This window comes from Drosophila bipectinata, chromosome 2R (genome assembly GCF_030179905.1).
Source record: "Drosophila bipectinata strain 14024-0381.07 chromosome 2R, DbipHiC1v2, whole genome shotgun sequence".
NCBI classification, from domain to species: domain Eukaryota; kingdom Metazoa; phylum Arthropoda; class Insecta; order Diptera; family Drosophilidae; genus Drosophila; species Drosophila bipectinata.
Window position 1 is genome coordinate 10,328,545 of NC_091737.1, and position 17,109 is coordinate 10,345,653.

Below are 17,109 nucleotides of genomic sequence, written 5' to 3' on the forward strand. Positions count from 1 at the left end.
TTACTAAATAACAATAGCATTTATTGTGACTATTTCAAGAGTACATTTAATTATAAAATGCCTTAAGTAAATGCTGAGTCAGTTGGAATCCTCGGAACTGTCACTGTAGGCAGCTAGAAGCGAGAGCCCAACTGGCGCAGAAGCTGCGGGAGCAGGAGCTCTCGGCTCCGCTGTCGCAGACGTTGAGGAGGCTGGTGGTTTTGACTCGACTGGCTTACTAACTGCAGGTTTGGTTCCATTTGAAGGCGTTACCCCAACTGTCTTGGGTTTGACCAATACTAAGGGTGTCTTTCGCTTTACCAATGGCTTTGAGGCAAGTGCTTTGCTGGAAGACGATGCGGCCACGCTGAGAGTGCTTGTCTTGGCCTGCTTGGCTGATGGTGGTGCTGGTAACGTCTCCTCTGGTTCCTCCTTGATTTCTTCAATAATTTCCTCGGCCACTATTAGTGAGGCTCCATCGGATTTTGTCTTGAACTTGACGGATCTGTAGGGAAGGATAAGAATGTTAAAAAAGGAAAGCTATGAACCAGCTGCCGTTCGACGTACTTTATGAATTCCTCGTCCTCGCGCTCCTCCCTTTCCAACCGTTCCCTCTCCGTTTCCACCGTATTGTACTGCTGCAGCATGGTAGAGTAATCCACGGTCTGCTGCCGGCGGTTCAGGTCGCGCAACTCCTCGAGACTTTCGATCATCTCGATCTCGTTCCGCGACTGCTGTGTTCGGTTTTCTAGCAGCTTCATTGGGTTGTTGGCCTCCTCTTCGCGAGCCTCCTGCTCTTCGCGTCTCGCCTGCTCCTCGGCCAACTTCAGGGCCATGAAGTTGCGCGTGGCACCCGCCTCAATCTCGTAGTCTGTGTTCTGGGGATCTGTTTTGAAGGAGATCTCCTGCAGACAGCGGGTGCACTTGATGTAGAACCGGTAGATCCTGATGCCAAGATATGTCTCGTTCTCAACGTCCTCCTTGCGAGCATTGAACTTTTTCCCCTTGTAAATATACTCGCCGCAGGTTTTGCATCGCATATTAAACGGAGCCATTAGTCGGACGGTGTATTGCCTGTTTTTGGCCAGTTTCATGCGCGGAATCTTCGACGGATCGAAGTCCGGGGGATAGTATTTCTGCAAGAAACAAGGTCAAAAGAGAGCCATGCTTGTGGATTTGAAGAAAAACTTACATTTAGAACTTTGCGCTCCGACATTTTGCAGAAAACTTAAAACTTTGTGAAATATAAATATAAACACTATTCTATATTGTCGTTGCTCTTTAGTGTGACCACTGGCCAGATAATAAATATGGGTGATCAACATCGATATTGTAATCGATATATTATCGCGCTATCCAATACTGACCTTCAACTGTTATTTAACAGACTCTGTCCATAACTTTGACTTTCTTGCGCGGACTTTTGAAATACTTTAAATTGTTTATAAAATTGGTAAAGTTACATGTTTAAAAATGTTTAAATTATATTTACCAAAACCCAAAAAATAATACTTTTATTTGGCGATAATAGGCATTTGTTTATAAATACAAGGGTAAAAACAAAAATTATTTAGTTGTAAAGCTCCATTTTGAAGATCCATTTTCTACGATTTAGTCACATTTCTTTGGCTATTATTGCACATAAATTGTGGTCGCATAATACAAATACAATTAATATACAGGTTATGTCATTTTCTGCCTCACATATTGGTGCTCGTAATGCTGATTGTGTCGGCTTGAGGACCACCGTTCCGCTGACCAGAATACCGAGCAGGTAGCTGCAGAACAGGCACATCTACTTCCTGGTTCGGGTATGGGGCAGTCACCACTGGCGCTTCGGAGTCGCTATGGGCACTGGCTTCCACGTCTGGAAAGCTCACTTTCTTGGGTGCGGAAAGAGCAGGAACAGTCCCATTAAGCGGCTTGGGACGACCTTCAAGCTTTAGAGCCGCCCGGGGAATCTTGTGCTTCACCAGTTCGTAGGTGCAGGCATAGAGGAAGGTGTACTGCTGGAGGGTCTGCACCATCTTCATGCGTTGAAACCTCAGCTTCTTCACCGTCTCGAAGATGTTGATCTTGGACTCGCTCTTCAGACGCTGCATGATTATGTCCAGACCAATAAAGGTCCCTGTCCTACCCACCCCGGCACTGCAATGGACCACAATGGGCGAGAAATTGGGGCGCCGCTCCGACTTTACCTTCTTCACAAAGGTGATCAGGTGCATTGGATCTTCTGGAACCCCATGATCTGGCCACTTCTTGAAGTAAAAGTGGACCACCTTCTCCTTGAAGCCGTACTTTTCATGGACCACTGTTAGCTCAGTGCGGTCGTAAAGGTCAAAGCTTTCCTTGCTCTTCACCGTGACGGTTAATCCTCGCATGGTATAGGGAAAGTACTCGTGGCATTTGATCTGTGAAGATACTCCACACCTTAGGAAGGGATCAAAAAGTAATCTTATGCACTTACTATGTTGCCTTCGCGGAATTGGGTGACCTGCACAATAATCCGTACATTATACTGAAGCACCATGCGCCAAAAGTCCATTACGCTCTCCGGTTTTGGTCCCTGTGTGGCTATATATTCTTTTTTCCGAGTATGACCCTGTGAAATGGAGCTAAGTTGAAGGTCAGAATTCCTTGAAGGATAAATCACTTACGTCCACAAAGGAGGCATTGATATAGTCCGAGCCTTCCGCATCTATGTCCAGTATAACGCGGTTCTTGTCATCTAGGTGATGCACAATTTTTTATGATTTTGTAAAAATATTTATTTATATTTTGCTTACAAGGATATATGTCTGCGTAGCGATTCTTATGGCAACCCAACTCCGAAGCTGCATAGCTCAGTACAACGGCGGCAACGGTGATCTCTTTGAACTCCCGAGCCAATTTTTCTGGCTTGGCCACCTCGGCATAGAAAATGGCAAAGTTCTTGGCAATGATGTTGCCAAAAGGATCCTCGATTCCTTGGCCAGAGTCACGGTGCCTGCGGGAAAAGCATTCATTATTTATTCGATATTTTGTATATTTAAAGGATTTACCAAGCAATACGTTTCCGAACCCACAAGACCACCAATCCGATCACAAACGCCAGGAGCAGGCAAGAGCAAACGCTGACCAGGATCAAGGTAACCTTGATGGCTGCCTCAGTTTTGAACTCCAGGAGAGCAGCATCACTGTATCCGGACGAGGTGAACAATCGCACTACCAGATAATACTCCGTGTCCGCCAGCAAAGGCCCGTTGCAGAATCGATCAGCGTTGGGACACTTGTCTTCGCCGATGGTAAATACAATTTCGGAGTCAGAGTCCGTGGTGTTGTCAGTGCTCCGGCGGTACCGGACAGTGGCCACAGGTTTCCAGTAAAAGGGTGTTGTCTGGTACTGGGCAACGCAACCGCCGCTGCCATCGCCACCTGCCTCTTCGTAGGTCAGCGAGTTGGGCCACTCCTTGGACACCTCGAATCCCAACTCCGGCTGTGACGTTCCGGCGCAGTTCTTCTGCGAGACCAACAGGGCAACGTATTGGATGTCACCCGATTCGGAGTTCATGATGCTGGCTGGAAGACGGACCACCGCCGATTTAGTTGGATGATTCGTTTCCTCGGTTTTCACCCGCATCTGACCCACCAGCTCGTCCCCCAGGCGTGATGGTACTAAGGATTCAAAAAAAAGCCAATAAGAAGGAGGTCTTCGAAATGAATAATGCCCTTTGTACTAACATCCTGCTGGCGACTGCCACTGGCCGGGCACTCCGTAACTCAGTTGATCCACATCGAGGTTCTTGACTGCCACCAGCACCCTATAGTCGTACTCCGGCTGCATATCTGTCTCCGTGTAGGACATCCGACCCTTTTTGTTTTCTGTATCCAACTGAACCGTGCGATTAAACGCGATATTCTCGTGATTTTTTCGAGTTCCACTGAAGACAAGCAGGAAGTACTCGATCTCGCCATTCGACCTGCAGGGCACTGTCCATGTGATGGTCACGTTGGCGAAGTACTGAAGGTTGGGATCCGGATAGGGACCCATTGGTGCTACAGTCAACTGGGTAACGTTGTCAGAGACTAGGAAGTACAATCTTAGAGTGTGTATTATATTGAAAATATTTATGTATACCGGTGGGCAGAGTAATGCCAATTACAGGAGCTGTGTAGTCACCCATTCCGAAATCATTCTGAGCAGCCACCTGGATCATGTACTTCATTCCTGGCGATAACGCTGAATAGTTGGAAGTGGTTAGGGCATTGGTCTCCGACTTGGACCACTCATCGATGGTGCAATCTTCGGGCATAAAGTAGTTGGCTTCGTGGAGCATTAGGAACACCTGGTAGAACTTAAGAGCTCCGTTTAGATAGGTGGGTGGATCCCAGCTGAACTGGAGACTGTTAGTCGTCCTGTGTTCGTTGTGTAAATTCTCCGGCCTCTCAGGAACTATAAATCAAAAGGAAGTGAATCATCCATTCTAAGATTCTCCTGTATTACTTACAATAGTTTGCTGTTGAGATCCCGGCCCTGCTAAGCACTTCCGAGGGCCCGGCCACATTGTAAAGTGTCACATAACAAACGTAAGTGGTGGACGGGGAAAGTGGGCTAACAACCGCCTGGAAACCTGCAGGGTTATAAGAATGAGTTTCGGATTACTCTTTGGAGGATGGATACCCACCTCTTTGAGTGTGTCCTTCGACGTAACGATCAGCTTGTTTGTTGGGAACATTATCAGTTGTTTTGCATTCAAAAAAAGCATAGATGGTCGGGCAGGAGTTGTTGTAATCATTATTGAAAGCGCTTAGCTCCAGACTGTGGGAGCTAGTACTGCCAGTCAACACTTCAAACTTGATCTTTATTTGAGGGCAATGATAGAAAATAAACACTCTACATCCAGTCTGAATAATATTACACTCACTTTTGAACTGGAAACAATCGCTGGTCGCATCTCAGCGTCAACCTGTCTCGGGTCTCCATCCTGACTTCCCCTGGTGTACGGAATGATTTGGATTGTGTACATCTCACAGGCGACCAGATTCGAGTAGGACACATTTGTATTTTTTGTGGTGACACTGAGGCCCTCCACAATGGGCTCGTCCTCCGTCCAGCCAGACAGGCGATAGCCATCGATGCACAGATCCGCATAGGCGGGTATATCCCAACTCAGTTCCAGCGAAAACGAATCTGGTGTTACCACCGGTTCTAAGATCTGGGTTGGCCCTGTATGTAATTATTGTTCTTCATTAGTAAACACGGAATTTTATATACCAATCTTATCATTGCTTACGAGCTTCTTGAACTGTGCCCTCTCCTTTATAAGAGGCCCCACTGCTTCCATTCAACATAATCGGCACTATTCCCACAGTGTAGATTCCACACGGGTCTAGATTTTCGAATACAGCCGTTTTTTCCTCGGTCACCAAGTCCTCGGATACCTTAACCGAACGCTGACTGGGTCCAGTCAGGCTTACACTATAGTTGGCCACACATTTTGGATGATCCTGCGGCTCCGACCACGTCCAGCTCAACTCTCCCATTTTATTGGGATCTGCACTTAGTGTGGGTTCATAAACCACACTGGGAACTGAAACGGAATTCGAGAGTTACTTCTTTAAAAATATTGAATGTTGCCTGGGTAGGACACCATGGGCCACTGCAAAGGCTATATCCACCAATATCCATCCGCCAATATCCACCCGATTCTCAAGAGATCTTTGAATCTGCATTAAAATCTTGGAACGAAATATTTTTTCGATTTTTCGTCAAACTTTCTGAGGGGTCCCCTTCCAAAATTTGAAAGTTGCCTGGGAAGGACAGTATGGACCCCTGCGAAGGCTATATCTTTGTCAATATTTATCCGATTCTCAAGAGGAATACCTTCAACGAATCGTAGATCAATTCTCTTTGAATCTGCATTAAAATCTTGGAACGAAATATTTTTTCGATTTTTTGTCAAATTTTCTGAGGGGTCCCTTTCCAAAATTTGAGAAGGGCCTGGGAAGGACAGTATGGACCCCTGCGAAGGCTATATCTTCGTCAATATTTATCCGATTCTCAAGAGGAATACCTTCAACGAATCGTAGATCAATTCTCTTTGAATCTGCATTAAAATCTTGGAACGAAATATTTTTTCGATTTTTCGTCAAATTTTCTGAGGGGTCCCCTTCCAAAATTTGAGACGGGCCTGGGAAGGACAGTATGGACCCCCGCAAAGGCTATATCTTTGCCAATATCCATCTGATTCTCTAGAGGAATACCTTCAACGAATCGTAGATCCATTTTCTATGAATCTGCATCAAAATTTTGAAACGAATTCCCTTTAAATTTTAAAACCTTTATCTTTGGCAATGTCCAACCGAATTTTTAAGATTAATATCTTAAAAATATTAAAAAATGGGTTCTCCGCCAATAGAGGTAATATGTACATACCTTTTTCAGCCGATGTAAACTGTTGTGAAGCCTTAGACGTCAAATTCTCATTTATGAAAATCTCGAAGGTGTATGGCTCACATCCTTGCAGGTCCATCAGCAAGTACTCTCGAAGCTTGCCGTCGGAGGTAGATTCACTCCAGTTACATTCCACTGGGGGGAGAGTTTGGGAAATTAGGGATTTCCAATCCTCTGTTTAAATTTAGTCACTCACCCTTGCCATCGTCTGGTTCTGAAGGTGAAGCGGTCGTTTCCGTGGTGGTACTCAGGTCGTAGTCCATGTCAGGGGTGGTCAGAGTGGTGGGCTCCATTGTAGTGCTCTCCTCCGGATTTGTGTCCTTCGGGCAGTCGTCACGCCGCCACTTGAACTCATAGTTGCTGATGCAGTACTCCTCGATGGGATCGTTCCAAGTTATCATCGTAATGCCGTTGGCCAGGTTAGTGACGTTCATCGAGAGATCTCCCGGCTCTGCGTACAGTGTGTCCACCGTATTAACGTCTGTGTCCACCACTTGACTGGCATTGTTTCGGGTCACGAGGGTGATTTCGTGGGTGAGGCAGGCCTTAATATTTTGGTCGAAGGTGTAAGTACTCTTCTCGTTCAGCTGGACGACGTTGAAGCCGAAGCCCGTGGCCGAAGCCTTGGCATTGATTTCAAAGTTTTCCACACAAGCTCGATCGGTTGTCTGCCAGGATATCTTGATGGTATGCGACGTGGGCTCCAGTGATTTAACAGTGGTTCTAGGCTCTAAATAAAATACAATTGAATTAATTCCAAAAAAAAAACCCTTTTCAAAAGTCCACTCACGTTTATACTCCGTGTAGGCATAAATAATCTGTTCGGAAGGTGGTGGCCTTTCGGCTACATTGGTTCGAAAGGACACCACACAGGTGTAAAAGGTACATGGATCGAGGCTTTCGCTGTAACCCACATAAGGAAGTTTTTAAGGAAATCCCCTACTCCGAAGATACTTCTCTTACCATACATTATCCTGATTGGCTATCGTTTCCTTTCCACTGGAATTGCGGCAGGTGACACCACTGATGGAGTACTCCGTATCATCGTTTAAAGTAAAGCGAAGGGTATAAGCCGTAGATGCCACATTAACCTCCGTTTCTAAATGTTTTAAATGTTTAATATATTATTATTTTATAACTTTTAATATAAGATAGTTACTGGAGCTCTGTCCTTCGGCCCAGGCAACCCAAAAGATGAGAATCAACCCGTATATCCTGAACGATGGCTTCCATTGATGCTTGATACTCATCTTAGGGCCACATTGCTTCTGATGCTGTTGTAAATTATTAAAAATAAAAATAATTTAATATAAAACCGGTTGGTTCTGGGATTTTTCCCAAAAGCATTAACCTCACCCAATTGCAAATCGAATTCGTATTCTTATAATTAGTGCCTACAATAACAAATAACAAATAAGAGTTCACTGTACGGTTGGAATCGAAGGGTGATTAAAATTTGAATTTATGAACAGCACACTTTTTCTGGCGAGTTGCTGACCAGCGCAACAAATGTAAATACAGTCCCCCTATCGCCAGTATTATTAATTTTTTTTTAATCACTAGCCCCCGAAGAACTTATGTATGGTAATTGCAAAAATTCCTCCAATAATTGAAAAATGTAAACAAAGAACGAGGCAAGATAGGGCACTAGTTGGTATCAAAATGTGGGTCTTACCCCAAGTAAGCACTCGATAAACTCAACCCAACTCATGGACAATTACTGGGAATGGGAAGCGCCTTCGTAAACCCAATCTGACCAATGTCAGGAGGTTTATGTGTGTTAATTTTGAAAATCTTATCAGAGCACTTCATCCGCAGCCAAAGTGGCCAGCAGATATAGAAATTGATAATAATCTCACTTGTTGGACACAATATTGGTTGCTAAAAAATTAAAAATCGAAGTGAAAAGAGCACAGTGCAACGAAAATTATATATTTAGGTTCAAAATCGAATCACTAATCAAGGCTTTGTTTGCAATCCTGTCACGCGTTCGAAATACCAATTGATTGCAAATAAAATAGATAAATATAGACGACATGGGGGTGCGTCACTGGGGCTGATGCTCTAATCGAACCAATACCGCGAAAACTGCAGCTCTAATTACTAATTTCTGTTGTCGCCCCCAACAACGGAAGCAGCCAAAGACAGCTCTTAAAGGCAAATAAAATTACACTTTTTAATAATTATTGATGGCGTTTGTTATCTGTTCTAGTGTATAGGGAATAGCAAAGACAGTTGGCTCCAGGTTTTTAGGGCCCTGTTGGCTGAATTGGTTAAACAAATCGCGTCGCTCCAAACACACCAAATAAGCCAATAATAACAATTTAACGGTTACACACGACAAGCGGCCTTTATCAAGCGCATATAATCAGAACCCAGGTCCAGATAACGTGCATATGTTCGTTAAGCTCCGACGGGAGTCATAAATTTTCATCAATTTCAGTACAAAAGCGCAATGAAGCCTTTGAAAATAGCTCGCAATAGGCAGGATAAGCTCCTGTTTCACAACGTCTTAAAATTTCGATCGTCAGCTCAATGGATTCCTTGTTATCGGTTATTATGGCAGGGCAGTATTACGAGAAATTGGCTGATTAATTTGATCACTTTGATATTGACGGGGCGTGAGAGCCTTAATTTGGAAAATGATTTACATATTTTGGCAATTTGCACAATGAAATTGGCACCAAACTTGGTGATATCAAAAAACAACACTCACGGCTGCAAGATCGTTACTGATTCTGTCGGTTTTTTTTTTTAAGGTGCGCGCGACAGCAAATATTCGACACTCTAACGATCGTCAATATCGGACGAACTAATTTTAACCGTTTCCGCTGAGCGTTTGTTGAAAACTGAGCGTGAACGGGAATAAATAAACGCCTCTTGGACTGAATGAGCACTGATAAGGAAACCCTACTCCCGTAATGTGTATGAGTAAGATAACATTTGCAAGTTTATTACAAATTCGCAAGCAGCAGAGTTGGTAAGCGATTAAGAGAAGTTTTAAGGTGAATAGAATTTGGAAAACTAGTTTTCCTCCATAAGGAGTCTTGGTTTTAACAACGGTAGATATTAAATTCGTTTAAATTTAGCCGCCATTCACGTTATTAACCTTTACTGTTTTTACAGCACTAAAAATTACCGAAAAAAGGTTGCCAGACTGTGGAATCGTAAATATTTATTTCGCCCCAACAAAATTATCAACATTTTTCCAATTACCCAACAAGCTTTCCAAACATTAATTCAAAATAATGTACCTATAAATTGGTACAAAAAATTCTTTTTATAAATTTTTCCCAAAATATGGTTAAATAGCAACTCTGGTTTTTATCGAAATACTACGTTTTCCAACACATGAAGTCGCAACAAAACAACCATCTCTATCTCCTATCTCCGTCATTCTGCGTAATTGTAATTCCTTCGTATAATTCTTGAGAAAAAAAATTAAATTAAAATTGTATGAAGCAATAAGCAAAAAAGCGGAAGTAAGTATGCGTAGCGCATAAAAAAAAAAATTGAATCGCCGCGAGGAAGACCGCAAAACAACGATTTTCGCAACTGCGACCTGTGTGAAAAAAATGCCATGGGAAAAAGTGTCATATGTATGATAATGCCTGAGTATTGGTACGCGCGTTATGTACCCCGAGTGGAGGCGAATAAAACGAGCACCTGAACAATAGTTATTTCGAAAACCAGTGCTTGCAATTGTTGGTTTTGTCCTTTCCAATTTTGCATAGTGCCTTTTGAACTCTTTTTTTTTCACTCTTCTTGCCCCTGCCTCCCCTTCTCTCTATTCAAGATGGCCGTCGTAACAGTTTATTGTTGTTGGCGTTGTTGTTATTGTGTGTTTGCTTTGTGTTTGTTATTGAAAAGAAAACGGGAAACAAGCGAAAGAGAAAGAGTTATGCAAATTGTGCACAATTGTATTGGACTGAGCAGTGCAAAACGAAATGAAATAACGAAGAAACAAAACATTACATTTTTTACAACCACCAGAAAGCGATGACACATCGCTGTGCTTCAGTGTATCTCTGTGTGTGTGTGTGTGTGTGTGTGCGCACGTCTGTGTCTGCGGATTTTTGCGCATGTGTTAAAGAATGTGTCCTCCCCCTCGAAAGCACCCCAAGACGACCCAACAGCAGGCGATTGATCGATTTTTAGCCAACTCCCCGGTTCCTGGCAATAAGTCTGCCCGACCGACTCTTCTAGCCGCCTAACACCTTTAAGCCAAATGGAAAGAAATGGCCCAAACCAGTTCTGCCAATGCGCCCAAGAAATCTTGTTTCATTTTTCCACTATGGCCATGGCCAGGGCGTTCTTTTAGGTATCCAACGAGACCCGTTGTTTGCCATTTCCCGGAATGTGTGGAAAGCGCTGTGTTGCCCTGACTTCTGTCTCCTCTGGCACCGCCAAGTGTTTGTCTTTTGTACCCGCCCGCCCCCTTATCTCTGCAACGGCTTATCTAAATACCTGCCCACCAGGTACCACGTTTGCAGCCCAGAAAGCTTGGCCCTTTTGGATAAGAAATTGGTAGCATTGGTACTTTTAATTTCACATTGGTACATTTAAGAAGGTGTGCCAGTTGCTGAAGCCTCCTTTCTCCGCCACCGATCGCTTGGAGGGTTAAAGTTGCAGTTTAAAGCTTTTATTTCCTCTCTGCTCTTGAAATCTGTGCTGCATTCGCCCGTTGCATGTGTGTGGGTTAATCAATGAAACACGCAAAAACACGCTGAACAAGCGAGAGCCAACAATAACAACAACAGCTACAATGAGGCAAGTGCAAGGTCTGTTGCCAAAACAGCAGGGGAGACAGGCAGAGAGAGAGAGAGAGGCGTCCTTATTGGGTGTGCTGCAGCCCTGGTCTCGCTGCTCCCACGCCCCCGCGTGGCCAGATCCACTGTGGCCGGATTAAAACCATTTTAAATTCAAATTCCAAATGGCTTGAGCAAGCTGGGCCACAATGAGAATCTAGTGGGCTGCCTTTTCCACTGATTTTGTAATATATTTTTTTTAGCGAAGCGTGCGACCCAAACGCCCCCTTCTTATTGTTTTTTTTTTTCTGGGTGGCACCGTTACTGCCACATACATTTCGAATAACGGTGGCAGTGCGCATGTCGGTGTGCTGGAATGCTGGTTGCCACAACACAAAAGCTGTTGACTCTGTCCGGAGGAGCCCTAGAAAAGTACCAAGTACCATGCCAAATGCTCGACCTTTAACCTCCACCCGGACCGCCCACCTCTATTTCCATAAATACGCGTGACGCTGAAACATTTATTGATTTTGTTTCTATGTTTTATATTTAGATGCGCAGTTAGCGGTGGAACGCAGCCACCTACAATATTCAAATGTCCGCCAGAGTGCTCCGCCAGCTGATAAGGGGCAAGTCTCGCTCAGAGGAATGAGTCATGGCTATAGTTGCGGTCAAGAAAATAGCATATCTATAAAGGATAGGATCTATATATATAGATATAAGGATCTATAAAGATAACTAAGAGTTTAACAAAGATTATAGTTATATTTTATAAATATTTTATCTTAAAACTAAGCCCTTAAAAACTAAGCTTAAATAAGTTTAACCAAAATGGCACATGCTATTTTTTCCACCAGTACCGTAGTGACTCAAACCCGTTTGGTCAGTTTTTGGCGTTGCTGGTTTCAAACAACAAAAATCGTTAAATATCATTTGGCCAAAAATAATTTGAAAACGTCATTTCCTAGTCAACGGGTTAAGCGTGTCGCTGGCGAATGTGTGTGCCACTGTCTCTGGACGTCGCGTCTCGTCTTTCGCAGCCTTATTTACCTATAAGAAGTTTCTTGAACTACCGTTAAGTCCGGCTAATTGGCTTTGCCTTGCGTTAGTTGGCAACGCGGGCCAGTTGGCCAACTTGTCCAGGTTGCCCAGCCTGTCCAGCCGCCCAGCTAGCGTTATCAAGTATGAGACGCGAGATATGCGCTGATTTTCTGATTGCCGCTTTATGGCGTGCTACAGTACCTGTGATTCGCCCACCTTGAGTTGATTGAAATGGTCTTGCAGTAGCAGCACAAACAAGTGCTATAACTATACAAGTATGGTAGTTGTCTGGTGCCTAGATTTTCGCGATTGGTGGCCGACCCTTGAACTGCCATTTAATTGCCGGGCTGCCAAGCTTCTAGCTCGAAGCAGTAGCTTTTCGATTACTACTTCTGTCCAATTATTGGAGGTACAAGCCGCAGCACAGAAATCTGTGCCACAAACCAAAACTGCTCATCATAATAATGATGATGCTCCGTTTTGGCATCGCAGCAAAATAAAACCATAATGACTAGCCGAAAGATGAGCCGAAAGATGAGCCGAAAGAAACCCAAAGACCTGGGGCAAAAAAAACACACAGAGTAACCCAAAAAATGTGGGTGACTTGCCCTCCATGAGAATTCAAACGAAACTCGCTGGCATTTTTGGCATTTAACTTTTGCGAAACCAATTTCCTGTCTCTCCAGCTTGGCTGGCAATTCATCATAGAATAGAACTGGAAATCCCAATGTCGAATGAAACATCACCAGCGGATGAAAATATTTGTATTCTAATTGCAGCTAGAGTTAAGGGGAAAGTACTAGTACTACCTTATTAAATCGCCTCTCTCCTCCATTGCAGAACTGCACGAACTGAAGGCGGTAAACCAAATCGAACGAGAGCAGCAATAAAAGCCAAATCAGAAAACAGTATGAAAATGGTGTTGTCGCAGCGGCAGCGCGAGGAGCTGTAAGTTCATGTTTATCTATAAACTAGGATGACTTTCTCACAAATTAACCTTGTTCTTCGTTTAGTAACCAAGCGATTGCCGACTATTTGGGCTCAAATGGGTACGCAGACTCTCTGGAGGCATTCCGCAAGGAAGCCGATCTCAGCTCAGAGGCAGAGAAGAAGTTTGGCGGTCTGCTCGAGAAGAAGTGGACGTCCGTCATCCGGCTGCAGAAGAAAGTGATGGAACTAGAGGCTAAGCTAACCGAAGCTGAAAAGGAGGTCATCGAGGGTGCACCCACAAAGAACAAACGCACGCCCGGCGAGTGGATACCGCGGCCACCAGAGAAATACTCCATGGCCGGTCATCGGGCCAGCATAACGAGGGTAAGTTACTTGACTTTCTCTTTTGGAAACCGAAGGAAAAAGTAATATTTCATTTTTCAGGTAATCTTTCATCCCATTTTTGGACTTGTGGTTTCTGCATCTGAGGATGCCACCATTAAGATTTGGGATTTCGAAACTGGCGAGTACGAGCGCAGTCTGAAGGGACACACAGACTCGGTGCAGGATGTGGCATTTGATGCCCAGGGAAAGCTCTTGGGTGAGACAAGGCCTTTCTCCATTACTATATAGAATTGGACTAATTTCCATATGTTTCTTATAGCTTCCTGCAGCGCCGACTTGTCTATTAAGTTGTGGGATTTCCAGCAGACCTATGAGTGCGTCAAAACCATGCATGGTCATGATCACAATGTATCCTCGGTGGCCTTCGTGCCTGCCGGCGATTACGTTCTGTCCGCTTCGCGAGACCGCACCGTCAAAATGTGGGAAGTTGCCACAGGGTGAGTTAAAAGTAAAACCCCACCAAGAAGGCACTTTCCAAATCGAAATTCCACTTGCTAGGTACTGCGTGAAAACCTACACCGGACACAGGGAGTGGGTGCGAATGGTGCGAGTGCACATTGAAGGCAGTATCTTTGCCACATGCTCAAATGATCACACAATCCGTGTTTGGCTGACGAATTCGAGAGACTGCAAGGTTTGAGTGCTTAAATGGCAATAGAGTTTCATGGTTTTAATAATAAAATATCGCTCCAGGTTGAATTACGCGATCATGAGCACACTGTGGAGTGCATTGCATGGGCGCCAGAAGCTGCTGCCTCGGCGATAAACGAGGCAGCCGGAGCGGACAACAAGAAGGGTCACCACCAGGGTCCCTTCCTCGCCTCTGGCTCTCGCGACAAGACCATTCGCATTTGGGACGTGAGCGTCGGGCTATGCCTATTCACGCTGAATGGCCATGACAACTGGGTGCGTGGCCTGGCATTCCATCCGGCTGGAAAGTACCTAGTCTCGGCTAGCGACGATAAGACCATTCGGGTCTGGGATTTGCGCAACAAACGATGCATGAAGACGCTCTATGCGCATCAGCATTTCTGCACCTCCATAGGTGGGTACCTCTTCCTCCCACAGGCATTATAACTCCAAGAATACATATTAATGTTCTATATCTTTGCAGATTTTCACAAAGCGCATCCGTACGTCATTAGCGGTAGCGTAGATCAAACAGTTAAGGTCTGGGAATGTCGTTAAAGGAAAGAAACAGTTGGCAAGGGTTCTGCTTACTTCTCAATTTAAACATAAAGAAAGCTAATATATTAAATCACACACCAACCAACACACACCACGCCCACGTATGCGAGCAGTCTCAGCCACCATAGCGGCAGTTTATTTTCCAGGCGCTTTCTGTGTCAGCGTCCGCATGCAAAATGAACATAATTGTATTTTAAAAGTGAATGAAACTGGCGAAAACGAATTATTTATTTAATTGTACGACTTTCTAAATAACTAACTACCTACCAACCTACCTATTATATACAAAGTACATATACATTAATGCCTAAATATATGCCTACCTAAAGTAAAGCCGTGTCGCCGCGGCCCGCGGGTCTCCTCTTTTAGCTAAAAAGTAACAGACTCCCTAGTTTGTCGTGGAAATCGTTAAAAGCGAAAAGTATTTACAATTTTATAAACAAAATTTATCCGACAGACAGCTGTTCCAGTGTGGCACGATTAATTCTTTTTTCCATCCATCCATCCATAACTTGTACCCGAGCACACCCTCACTTATACACAATCGAGAAAAATTAAATGAAGTTGACGTGTTTAAGTGTTTGAAAAACTAAGCATAATAGAAAAATACGCTGAAGGCAGTTTAAGCTAAAAGGAAGAAAGTATTTCAAGTAATTAGAAAAGAGAAGAAAACCTTTTAAATCACAAAGATAAATTTGTTATTGAGAACTACTCGAATTGTATTCAGTATGCTCTTCTTACCATAACCGAGGTAACTTCAATGTCGAGTTCTTTTTATCAACTATCCACACACAACACTATCCAAAGCCCTGTTTTGTGTTCTTTTTTGCGAAAGGATCTTCAACAAAAGCAAAACAAACGTCTATCAAAATGCTTACAAATTAAGTTGGCTTAAGTTCAAAATATGATTTACTTTTACGGTTTACATAGTAGAAAAATGCTGCAAATTTAATTTTAATAGTTTTTATAAGTGCAAAGGCAAAAGATATACATACATATATATATATATAAAATTATTATACAAATTGTGGAAAAATCGAAATGTTCGTATAAATGTATGCAAAATGAGCCGAAAAATCGATCGAACACCAATCATTTGAAGAACAAATTTTTGGATTCCATGAAAACAAAACACTGAAATCAATAAATGTTTGCTTCTTCGAGAAAACCAATTTGGGATATGACTGTTTCTGTCAAGGGTGTGTGACCTATAACTTGACTTGATTGCCTTTGATGTCAAATTTTTTGGAAAGCATTTACTGTACTCGAAATGCTATAATGTTGCACCATACTATTATAAGATATAACAATGCACTAGAGTCGAGAAATCGAAATACACAAACCGCAAACCTGCTTTTCTTCTTCAAACAAGCTGCTTTAAATCAATGGCCTCAGATGACAAATTCTATAATACACGGCGATGTGTAGAGTTCGCCTGTTATACATATAACGAAAACTCCTATAAATAAAACTGCAATTTTGTTTTATTAATAACTAGTCGGTGTATTTTTTGAAAGCGGATGAAAGGGATGGTAGACTTTCTGCTTAGCTCTCATTAGTAGGTTCTTCAGCTTTACGTTCTGGGGTCTTGTCCTCATCGAGTGGTTCTTCAGCAACTACTTCCCTTTCTGGTGGGTTTGTCTCCTCAGCGTCCGACTTTGATTCCTCTTCGTCCTTCTCGTTTGTGGCTTCTAATTTTTCCGCGCTCTCCTTGGCTTCCTCATCCTCAGAAGCACTTCCACTAGACTCCGAGACCTCCTTGGCTTCGGGTTTCTTGGCCTCTCGCGGCTTTTTTGCTCGCAGCTTCTTCTTCTGCCGCTTGGCCCGTTTCTTTGCAGTCTTTTCCTCGGCTGCCTTGCGGTTGTCCTCCAGCTTTTGTTGGTAGGCGTCGTCAGCAGCTTCTCGAGCGCTCTGATTCTGTATGTTCTTTTGGCGGGCGTACTCCTTGCGGCGCAGGTGGCGATAGACATGGAACTCTCCAGATCCGGCTCCGGCACTGCTTCCCATTACGTTCCTAACAAAGGTGGGCACAGAGGACATGTAGTCTCTCTCCCTCCGCTGCTCAGGGATCACCACGGGCTTGTCCTATAAACAAAAATCAATTTAAAATGCCATATTAAAGAGAAGTGCCATTAGTCTTACTGGATTCTTCATCAGCTTTTCCAGTTTCAGCCGTTGCAGGTCCGTGGCGGTTTTGACGAAGGAACGCGGGGCTTTGTCCTTATCGTCAGAGTCGCTGTCGCCAGATCCCGCATCCTTCTTCTTTTTCCTTGGCTTGATCTCGGGCTCCTTTATTAGGTTTTTTATCAGCGACATGTTTATTTATGCTTGGTCGGTGTGGCCAGAGCGGAACCCAAACAGTTTTCGATAGACCCTGACAACCCT

At 43.9% G+C, this 17,109-nt stretch overlaps 4 protein-coding genes across 5 annotated transcripts; 1 reads left to right on the plus strand and 3 right to left on the minus strand.

Moving 5' to 3' along the window:
- Positions 1 to 1,271, minus strand: LOC108133041 (splicing factor YJU2). The gene is made up of 3 exons (XM_017252710.3): positions 1,172 to 1,271; positions 547 to 1,115; positions 1 to 484 (listed from the first exon to the last, which is right to left on the minus strand). Exons 1-3 carry the CDS (start codon positions 1,193 to 1,195, stop codon positions 79 to 81), a joined length of 999 nt encoding a protein of 332 aa, XP_017108199.2. The 5' UTR covers positions 1,196 to 1,271; the 3' UTR covers positions 1 to 78.
- Positions 1,272 to 1,491: 220 nt separating this feature from the next.
- On the minus strand, positions 1,492 to 9,271 carry Ptp52F (Protein tyrosine phosphatase 52F). 2 transcript variants are annotated; one of them, XM_017252882.3, is made up of 17 exons: positions 9,129 to 9,271; positions 7,572 to 7,686; positions 7,376 to 7,511; positions 7,203 to 7,315; positions 6,609 to 7,142; positions 6,395 to 6,547; positions 5,253 to 5,549; positions 4,884 to 5,185; positions 4,644 to 4,818; positions 4,467 to 4,589; positions 4,097 to 4,411; positions 3,700 to 4,044; positions 3,021 to 3,633; positions 2,766 to 2,965; positions 2,637 to 2,707; positions 2,447 to 2,581; positions 1,492 to 2,390 (listed from the first exon to the last, which is right to left on the minus strand). In XM_017252882.3, exons 2-17 carry the CDS (start codon positions 7,660 to 7,662, stop codon positions 1,680 to 1,682), a joined length of 4,314 nt encoding a protein of 1,437 aa, XP_017108371.2. In that variant the 5' UTR covers positions 7,663 to 7,686; positions 9,129 to 9,271; the 3' UTR covers positions 1,492 to 1,679. The 2 variants fall into 2 exon arrangements, with proteins under 2 accessions (XP_017108371.2, XP_070134114.1); XM_070278013.1 differs by lacking the exon at positions 9,129 to 9,271 and adding an exon at positions 7,769 to 7,787.
- Positions 9,272 to 9,739: 468 nt separating this feature from the next.
- On the plus strand, positions 9,740 to 15,896 carry Lis-1 (LisH and WD40 domain-containing Lis-1). Its single transcript, XM_017252885.3, has 8 exons — positions 9,740 to 9,894; positions 13,042 to 13,149; positions 13,215 to 13,515; positions 13,576 to 13,732; positions 13,796 to 13,973; positions 14,035 to 14,170; positions 14,230 to 14,581; positions 14,651 to 15,896. The coding sequence occupies exons 2-8, from the start codon at positions 13,112 to 13,114 to the stop codon at positions 14,722 to 14,724; spliced, it is 1,236 nt and encodes a 411-aa protein (XP_017108374.1). The 5' UTR covers positions 9,740 to 9,894; positions 13,042 to 13,111; the 3' UTR covers positions 14,725 to 15,896.
- Positions 15,897 to 16,231: 335 nt separating this feature from the next.
- Positions 16,232 to 17,090, minus strand: LOC108133115 (PRKR-interacting protein 1 homolog). The gene is made up of 2 exons (XM_017252886.3): positions 16,867 to 17,090; positions 16,232 to 16,809 (listed from the first exon to the last, which is right to left on the minus strand). The coding sequence occupies exons 1-2, from the start codon at positions 17,038 to 17,040 to the stop codon at positions 16,270 to 16,272; spliced, it is 714 nt and encodes a 237-aa protein (XP_017108375.2). The 5' UTR covers positions 17,041 to 17,090; the 3' UTR covers positions 16,232 to 16,269.
- Positions 17,091 to 17,109: the final 19 nt, after the last annotated feature.